This window comes from Uloborus diversus, chromosome 8 (assembly GCF_026930045.1).
Source record: "Uloborus diversus isolate 005 chromosome 8, Udiv.v.3.1, whole genome shotgun sequence".
Lineage (NCBI taxonomy): Eukaryota > Metazoa > Arthropoda > Arachnida > Araneae > Uloboridae > Uloborus > Uloborus diversus.
Genome location: NC_072738.1, coordinates 91454658 through 91464797, shown reverse-complemented (window position 1 = coordinate 91464797; position 10140 = coordinate 91454658). Strand labels below are relative to the sequence as shown.

At 34.7% G+C, this 10140-nt stretch overlaps 1 protein-coding gene across 1 annotated transcript in view; it reads right to left on the bottom strand.

The window, feature by feature from the left end:
* Nucleotides 1–273: 273 nt before the first annotated feature.
* LOC129227290 (venom protease-like) overlaps nt 274–10140 on the bottom strand; it is a 27836-nt gene continuing 17969 nt past the window's right edge. Inside the window, exons 5-7 of the mRNA XM_054861827.1 lie at nt 9385–9629; nt 7972–8147; nt 274–516 (exon numbers count right to left, since the gene is read on the bottom strand). Coding sequence (XP_054717802.1) covers nt 346–516; nt 7972–8147; nt 9385–9629 — 592 coding nt within the window. The 3' untranslated portion in view covers nt 274–345. The remainder of the gene's footprint in view (nt 517–7971; nt 8148–9384; nt 9630–10140) is intronic.

The window sequence follows — 10140 nt, the reverse complement described above, 5'->3', positions numbered from 1 at the left end:
CGGGGAATTCACGCCTGTGTCCAATTTTAAAGGATTACTTTCGGCAATTCAACGTTTTTCCTTTTGGCACATAAGTGGGCCGCCAGAATCGCCCAATTAAAAAAAAATCTAGATAGAGGACTTGTAGCAACCGAATTAAACAGTAACAAGTCAAACTTCCTGACACATTAAATCCCTGATTGCATGGTTTACTTATTATCCGTGAAGTATAAATATCAGTCATTAAAAAACTGAATGTATTTCATTTAAAGAAATCACTTTATTGCAAAATATTCTTAAAATAAAGATCGTAGAAAATTTTAATAATGTCCTCTTTTCGCTCGTCGTTTTTACACTGAAGAATGATCAGTGCAGCTCAACTCCTGGTTGCGTTTTCTGTCGAATCCAGTCCAGGTAATTGGATATTAGAGTATATCCTTTTGGGTATTTTTGAATGCGATCAAATCCAAAGGATAGAACTCCCTCAGCGATCCAACGGTTTGCATTTTGGCGCATAAGTGGGCTGCCAGAGTCACCCTATCAAAAAAAAAAAAAAAAAAAAAACAGATTAAGAACCTGTGGTGACCGATTTATTCAGTACTGAGTCAAAATTTCTGACACCATGAATCATACAAATACAAATACAAAAGTGACGACCAGCAACAGACTCTGGGACCAGCTAGACTGATCCTAGCCAATTTACAATCCCCCGTGAAGATCAATGGCCCTCTTAAAACTATCTACTCCCTTGCTCATTACCACCTTTTCCGGTGAGCTGTTCCAAGGTTCCACTACCATGCTATAATAATATTTTTTCCTAATATCCATGTTAGCCTGAGAATTAAATAGCTTAAAACAATGACCCCTTGTCCTGTTTTCAGTGCTAAACTTCAGCCTCGTAACATCTTTCATTTTAATAAATTTAAACAACTGAATCATGTCCCTTCTGTCTCTTCTTTGCTCAGGACTGTACTTTTTTAGCCTTCTAAGCCTGGAATCACAGTCTAAATGAGAGTGTTCATTTATTAGCCTTGTCGCCCGCCTTTGAACCCTTTCCAATACATTAATATCTTTCTTAAGATAAGGAGACCAAAACTGAACAGAATACTACAAATGAGGTCTTACCAAACTTCTATATAAGGGCGGAAGAACTTCTTTAGATTTGTTTGAAATAGATCTATTGATAAACCCAAGCATCTTATTGGCTTTGTTACTAGCTATGCTGCACTGTTGGCTGAACTTTAAATCCTGACTTATAAAGACGCCCAGATCAGTAACTATTGACTGAACCTTGCAAATAATAACTTGTACACTTATTTCCATGCCCTAAATGTAGCACTTGACATTTCCCAACATTAACAGCCATACCCCAATTATCAGCCCACTCCGTAATATAATCTAGATCCTCTTGCAGCTGATTTGCTTGTTCTTCATTTTCTACACTCCCCATAACTTTGACATCATCAGCAAAACAATTCATGTTCCCAGAAATATTTTTATAAATATCGTTCATAAAAACAATGAACAAAACAGGCCCTAATGCTGATCCTTGAGGAACCCCGCTTAAAAGCTCACTCCAATTAGAATAACTTCCCCTTACAACTACCCTTTGTTTCCCTCCGGTGAGCCAGTTTTTTACTCAAATGAAAGTTTTTCCTCCTATTCCTATATCAGCTAATTTGCTAAGTAGAGCAGCATGCGGTAACTTATCGAAAACTTTTTGAAAATCAATGTAAACAACATCTACAGGCTTCTTATTGTCCAAAGCCATGGTAACTTCGTCATAGAAATGTAATAAAAATAGTTACACAAGATTTACCTTTCCTGAAATCGTACTGAAAACTAGTCAATAGATTATTAGTCTCTAAAAAATTTACTATCTTAATTTTTATAAATGTTTCAAAAATTTTGCAAACCACCCAAGTTAGACTCACAGGTCTATAATTTCCCGCACTCCCTTTAGACCCTTTCTTGAAGAGCGCTGTAATGTTAGCCAGCTTCCAGTCCTCTGGCACTGTCCCCGAGTTATAAGACGCATTGAAAATATTTACAATTACGTCTGCTAATTCCTCTGCAAATTCAACTAAAATTTTTGGATAAATATTATCTGGTCAAGGAGCCTTAGTCTCTTTAATTTTTTCAAATGAAGTAAAACGTCATCCCTAGAAAATACAAAGTCCTCAAGCTGTACTATAGCTTGTGTCTTGTTGATGTCAACTGTTGCGATGCAGTTATCGTTAAAAACACTCGAAAAAAAGTTATTAAGAACATTAGCAATATCACAAATCAAAATTCCGTGCTCATCAACCAGTGTCCCAATATGACTATTTCGAACTTTTCCCGAATTAGCGTATGCAAAAAACCTCTTAGGATTCCTGTTAATTATCCGTCAGTCTTTGCTCCAACTCTCTTTTCTGAATCCGTACCAAATACTTAAATTTACGCCTTGCCTTACAATATTGGAACCTATCTGCATTGTGAGCAGTTTCTTTAAATCTATGAAAAACGGCTTGCTTGTATTTTAGAGCGTCTTTAGTTTCCCTGGAGAACCACATCGACCAAATTTTAGTGTCGACACCCTTTCTCCTAATAGTCGGGGGGCTACGGGGGAAGAAACTGCAAATTGTGATAAAATTATGAAACTCGGCATGCATGTAGACATTGTATAAATAAAAATTTTAGGAAGGGGAGGCATTCCGAAATCCCCCCCAAAACCCCCCTGGCGGCCATTTTTGGTCCAAAACCAAAAACGGCGATTCTTTTAAATTTTCGTTATTATAATTTTTTAAATCATTGGTTGTGTCATTCCATGGATGTTTATTACATTTTTTACTATTTTAAAACTCCAAAAAGTCTAATTTCAAAAATAACTTCACAAAAAGTGGTTTTAAAAAAAAAATCGATATTTTTAAATTGTGAGTTCCCTGAAGTGATCCCCCCCCCATAACAGAATTACAGGTTTCTGAATTTGAAGATACATTACATTAGTGTTATATCAAAGTAGGGTTCCAGTTATCCGAACTCTAATTGCCCGAACTGTCCAATTATCCGGTCATGATACCCCTCGTTTTAAATGATAGAGCACGCATAATTGAAGCTATTTGCGAAGGGTATAATAGAATAAGAACTTAAAGGAAAAAGGGAGAAATCAATTTCATTACTATTCTAATAACTTAATTCTAATAGAAAGAAATTTAAAGTTGAATTTTAAATTTCTGTTTATTATTATTATTATTATTGTTGCTGTTGTTAATTCTCCGTCACCCAATTGATCATCTGTAAGCTTTTTCTCATTTTTTATATGTATATAAAAAAACACACACACACACACACACACACACACACACACACACACACACACACACACACATATATATATATATATATATATATATATATATATATATATATATATATATATATAAACAAATTCAAGTTTCGGAGCACCGTATTAAAGCTGGTGCTTTTAAAATTCAAGTTTATTAGATCATAGAGTTCAACCAATTTTAGTATCTTTACTGAAGCCTTGAAGGAGTTGATTTTGTTTGTGTGTGTGTGTGTGTGTGTGCTTTTTTTTTCCTTTTATTGCTATAAGCTATACATATACTTTGATAACTATACTGGATGGTTACCAGGTTTTGTTCAACATCTTTTTCTTTAACCCACAAACCTTCCAGACGTACACAAAGCCTTTGAAAAAGGAACGTTTGTTGTAAAAAAGGCAATAAACGTGTTTTCTGTAATTGGATCAGACCATGCTTAGCAAAACAATGCGATAGTTAAAGGAGATGGTGGGGCTATTGGTCTTTCACAGATCCAACTGTGTTAAGAAGATAGATGTTGGCTGGTCTTCAAAATATCGATTTAATTACACAGTTTGAAAAAGTTACCTTTGCTGATTTAAAGAAACGCTGTATATGCGCAATGAAGAAATGTTAAGTTTCCAAAGCATGTTTTCAAGAAAGGTCTTAAAGAGAAATAGCTGAACATGAGAATCCATTTTTAGAGTCATCGAAAGAATTGTTCTCATTGTGGAGACGAATGTAGCAGTAGACGAAGAATATGTGGAGCAACTGATGAAGATTGGGCAAGTTGAGGAAAAAAAACAGTGCAACAAATTTATAGAGAAAAGAGTTGTGACTCAAAAGTCACTTTATGTTCACGGATAGAAAAACAATAACTTTTTAGCATTTCATTTTTCCACGAAAATCAGTAAGTCTGCTCTTTTACTGAAAAGATTAAAATCCGATACAGATTCGTTTTCAAAGCTTTTCATTATTTGCAATACCGTAAATTTCAACCAAGTTGAATTTCTCCTCTATGAAAATCAACCTCACCCTCCATCGATTTCAATAACTGGAGCTCTTTGAACGGGAAATAAGTCTGGTCAATAATATTCCTGCTCAATGAGTTAAATTATAGTATTCCTACTGATGAAAACAACTCGAGAGAAGAAGAAAACGAGTTAAGATGGGATGATGAAGATGCAAATGATGAATGCTAATTTTAAAATAAGTGCAATGGAGATACATTGTGACGCCATTGTCTATGATGGATCTTTCATCGTTCATATAAAACGACCTAGGACAGAAAATTTTTCAGTGGAGTATCTGCATTCTTTTCAGGATACAATAAGTAAGACATAAGAGGAATAAGAGAAAGATATCATTTTAGAGAACATGGTTTGCTTTCTAAGAACTGGTTCAGTTTCTACGAAACGTAGATAAGACAGAATTGTTTTCCATGATTGCACTAGCTATATGATCTTATATTTGCTCTCAATGATGTGACGGTGATTTTCATCGAATAAGACATCTCTAGTGCCATAAATTCACGAGGAAACTAATTTCTGGATTTTCGTTCATGTTTTGCATGCTGCAATAAGAGGACACATGAGCATATTCGTTGGAACTGTTGACAAAGATGTTTCCATCAGCTGTACAAAAAGGGGATAAAGAAGATTTTGGAGCTGGAAAACACTTTCGACTTATACTAGTCCAAGACTTAGCGTACAAATTCGGTCAGCAAAAATCAGTTGTTCTAAGAGAATTCCACTCATTCTCAGAGGAACTCTCATGGTTACCACTTTTCTTGCAGGTCGGAAAAAAAGTGACGATGTGGAAATGATGAAAAGACTATCCTGATGTTATTGGTGTATTTTCATATATATATCTTAACCTAAAGAAATGAACACCTAATTAAAATTTTCAAATATCTTAGCAATTCCTTAATCTTTGCTACTACTCATCTGCATGCAACTTGCCGTCCGTAAATGAAGCTGGAAACTGTTTTTCCACCAGCGAACAATGATCAATAAATAACTTACCATCACCCACAGCTGAAGCCCTAAGGCAAATTATTTAGTGCTTATCAAGGTGGACATCAGTGGGGCAGTATGTCTAAAAATTTAGCCTTAACTTTAATTTATGATTGGGTTTTTACAGTAACTGATGAAAAGCGCGTTCTTATTTGTTTGAGTTTGCCCGAAGTTTCAAGTTCTTGCTGAAAGCGAATTTACGTTATGCAAGTGTAAAAAAAACTGCTCTGAAATAACTCGTGGGTGCTTCAAAATTGGACTTATCTAAACACCTATGTGTAAATGCTGCAATGGAAAATGTTATGTACTTGTGTAAATTACTTGTAAATTCAAACATTTTAAATTGCCTTCTATATAATCGTTGTATGCATCACTTAATCAGATTTGTATTGCAATTTAGTTGTAGTTTTTGTAACAGTGAATTATATTTCAATAAATAACAATTTTATTAAAAGTAAAAATATTGCTAGCTTTATTAACATAGCACTAAACTTCTTATTGTAGTAATTAAATATTTCTTCCTCTTACATCGTTTAAAACATAGAACAAACGCCTTAAATCGTCTAATGAGAAAAAACTTGAAACTTGTTTTAAAGCGTTTAATAATAATAAAGATTGAAGTTCTGTAAAAACAACGTCCGTGCCCCCTCCCCCTTATTTCAAGTGACCATATGACTGATAAAACTGCAGAATGTGAGTGAAACTTCCAAAAAAATTGCGTACTTCTTTTCCAAGTGTTTGAAATTTATTTTATTTTTTTTTTCACTGATAATGAAAATTGATTTCCTTTTAACTAATCAAAGTGCTGTATTTATTCTTAAACAACAATTCAAATGCTTGTTTCCAGTTTTGAAAAATTACTAGCTTAGTTTATAGTTTTTAATTTCTAGTTTTATTCTTAATTTTGTAATCAATTTTTAATAGTAAACTTTAAAACATAGGTTCGGATTTTCTGATGTTTCGGATTTCTAGGGTTCGGATTATTGGGTTCTACTGTAAATGAATTGATTTTCCTTAACACAGTGCTTTAAAGTGCATAAAAAAACATTTCTCAAACGACCCCTCAAGAAATGTTAAAGACTTTGATTAGTTAAAGTTTTGTTCAAAAAAAAATCAACTTTTTAAAATTAACTTTGAAATTAGGAGGTTTAGAGATATTTTGATGACTTTTTACGCTTTAGTAAGCATAATAGAACTCCCAAAAGAAGATACAGTGGATATTTTTCAAAAAATAAAACAGAAAAGTAGTTTTGGATTTTTGACCAAAAATGGCTGCCAGGGGGGTTTTGGGGGGGATTTTGAATTGCCTCCCCTTCCAAAAATGTTTGTTAGTACATTGTCTTCATGCATGCCAAGTTTCATGATTTTATCACAAAATGCAGTTTCCGGCTATTTTTTCTACCATAGCCCCTCTACTATAAAGGGAACATGATCCCCAACCGTTTTCGCCAGATTTTATTTAAACTCTGCCCATTGAAGATTCACATCGCTATTGCTCAATCCGAAAGAGAAAACTGCTTTCAAACTCTGCCTAAGTGCCACAAAATCAGTAAATTGATTATCTGGTTCGCTTATTACACGTGAAATTATTAAAACAACGCAATTATATGTTTTTTTTTTATACTTTCCGTTATTAAAAAACTTTCGTTGCCATTAATCGTTTACGTATTTTCGTGGATTGCAAATATAATTTCTGTGAAAGATAAATTGATAAAGTGGAGCACATACACACACACACACACACACACACACACACACATATATATATATATATATATATATATAAATATATATATAAATATATATATATATATATATATATATATATATATATATATATATATATATATATATATATATATATATATATATATATATATATATATATATATATATATATATATATATATATATATAAGTGAGCCTCCCGAAACATCCTATAAAAAATCCAGACTAAGGATTATTAATGACGATTATGCAGAATTTTTTTTTTTTTTTTTTTTGAGAGAGAGAGAGAGAGAAATATTGAGCAATCATGATTGCTTATTGTTCTCATTTGACCGTTTTTGGTGTCCGTGCCTTTTTCAGCTTGGACCAGGTGCCCTTTGCAGCAGCACCGCCCACCAGTCTCTGCAGGCGCGGCTCCGAGCACTGCCTCCTGGAATCCGTTTCTCCTGGTCGGTGCGTCCATGTCCTACACACACGCACGCTCATATACACACACGTTCATACACAAGCCTTTACACACATACACACACTCCTACGTGCATACACACATGCCTAGGTGCGTACACACAATTTTACTCACACACACAAGTCTACACATGCACGTACGCGCGCTACACACACACACACAACTATACATACGTAACCGACCAGGAGGAGGGGCAGGCTTGGGGGGACAGGAGTTCTTTCTAGAAACAATAGCCCCCAATGAGCAGGGTCCTGTCTCAACTCATGATAACGAAAAACAAAATTTGAATTTAAAAATTCCAAATTCAAGTTAATTTTAATTTTTTTTTTTTTTTAATAACGTCGTATGCCACGGAAACTTTTAAAACTTCACCAACCTTTCTCGAACTTCACAAACGCTCTCCGAATTTCAAAAGCGAGTTTTTTTTTTTTTTTTTTTTTTAAATGAATTAGGTTTATTGAAATCGTGAAAGAACACTTACGTGGCAGGTGCTGCCTACTTCATCCGAATATGCAGCACATCGAATCTCATCTGTTACACCTTTAGGAAGATACGCCGGAAATCCATTCAACCCTCTGGAAATTACCTCGTTGCAAACATCATTGGGAACGATTGGTATGTAGTTAAGATGTAGCAGTACGGGACTCATAATACCTCCTGGAAAATGTGCACAGCGAGGAATGATTTTCGAAAAGAAAATAAATAAATAAAAATAATTTGAATTTTGACATCTTGAATTCAAATTATGTATTTCACAATCACGAATTGCGATAGGATCCTACTCGTTGGGTTTCCTGATTCTACTAAAGCCCTAGATCGTAGCTTAAACAGCGACACGTCCGCCATCTTGGGGCTAACTGATGTTTTTTTTTTAATTTTAATTATTTATTTATTTATTTTATTTTTTTAGCCTACTTTTACAGTCAAAGTCAGGAAAAGAAGAAAAAAAGGAATGAAAGAAGACTTAATGTATCTTAAAAATATCGCAAAAAACAAAAAAAAAAAAAAAAAAAAAAAATTCAAAAATCAATAAAATAAATAAATATTGAAAAATTAAAAACTGTAAAGTATGGTATAGAGATAGGGAAGAAGTGTGTGTCGGTCTGTTTGTCTGACAGCCCCCCCCCCCCCAAATCCCTAATAACTTTTGAGTGAGTAGTCCAATTCGAACCAACTTTTTTTTTGTTCGAAATATCTCGGTGAGGACACTTTATTCCCATATTTCACTTTTTGATTTGAACATTTTTTTGTTCCATTTTGAAAAGTTCAAAAAAACTTCAACATTTGCAACTACGGGGAATTTCAAGACAAATATAAATCCCAAACTTAGAGGCAAAGAGCTAAATGAAGAACATGTATAAAAAATATCTTTTTGATTTGAACAAATTTCCTTTCAATTTTGAACATTTCAAATCCCTTAACATTAGCGCCTACGGTGAACAATATAAGAAGCAAAACACGCTACTTCACCATAGTAGACATTGAAGTTGCATCGTTTAGTGCCAAGATGGCGGACGTGCAGCTACCATTGGCAGAGATAAAATGGAAGGAGTGAAGACTATTATTCATGAAACCGAGAGCCCAAGTCATGTGATAGATTTGAAGGCAAAGCATTGGAAGAAATCCGGTTTCTTTCGCTTGTTTTACTCTGAACGTCCCAACCATTCGTCCTTGTTGAATCACGTGACTTGGAGTCTTTGGGACAGCTTTTGCTAAGCCAATGATTGGACTTGCTCTCTCCATTTTGATTCCTGCTGTAAGCATCACTCCCTACCAGATATAGGAGGTGCTCTAAGGCGGCTACTTATTCTACGATTCAGGGTTTTAGTTTCTAAATTGCGAAAAATATAATGTATTTCAAGACGTCAAAATTCAAAGGCATGAAAAACTTCACCTGGTACCGTAGCACCCCATGAAGCCGATGTAAAAGTAGTGTCTTCCAAATATCCTGCAGCCTCGGTCGGCAAGCATATTGGACTGAATCCTGGGAAATCCACATCTTTGTCGAGTGTCAGGACAGCAATGTCGTCATACATGGCTCCAGGTTTGTACCCTTCGTGAAGGGTTATGTCAGCAATCTTGAATTTCTTTCCTGCGGCATAGTAAATGTCGCCAATTCGAATGGAATATAAGTCCGGTCTGTAGGGGGAAAACAAAGGGGGGGGGGAGGTATTAGTGCTGCGAACATTCAACTTTAGGTTATACATTATTTCATTTATAAATGAAATCATAATCCTCATACAAATAGTAGCCATTGATCGAGTAACCCGCGAGTTTCAACAATGAAACTCGCGCCACGGCATGATAGTTTGATAATATGTTTTGATAATGTTCAACATCCAGGGAAAGGATTTATTGTGACAAGGCTGAACTCGATCCGGCAACTTAACTGTTTTACTGGTAAGACAGCCATTTTAGGGGAATAAAAAATCAAAAAAGTGGTTAAAAATCAACGCTATCCACTGCAGTTCTGCGTTAATCCACTGGAGTTAAAATTTCAAATATCAAAATATCACTAACGAGGCAATTGATCCGTTCAAATGTAGAAGAGTAGAAGCAATTTTCACTCGTCATACCTTGATGGGCGACTTTCTAGTTTCTCTTTATTTCTTCATTCGTAAACATTATTAGCTTTAAGAGTTATTTCAAA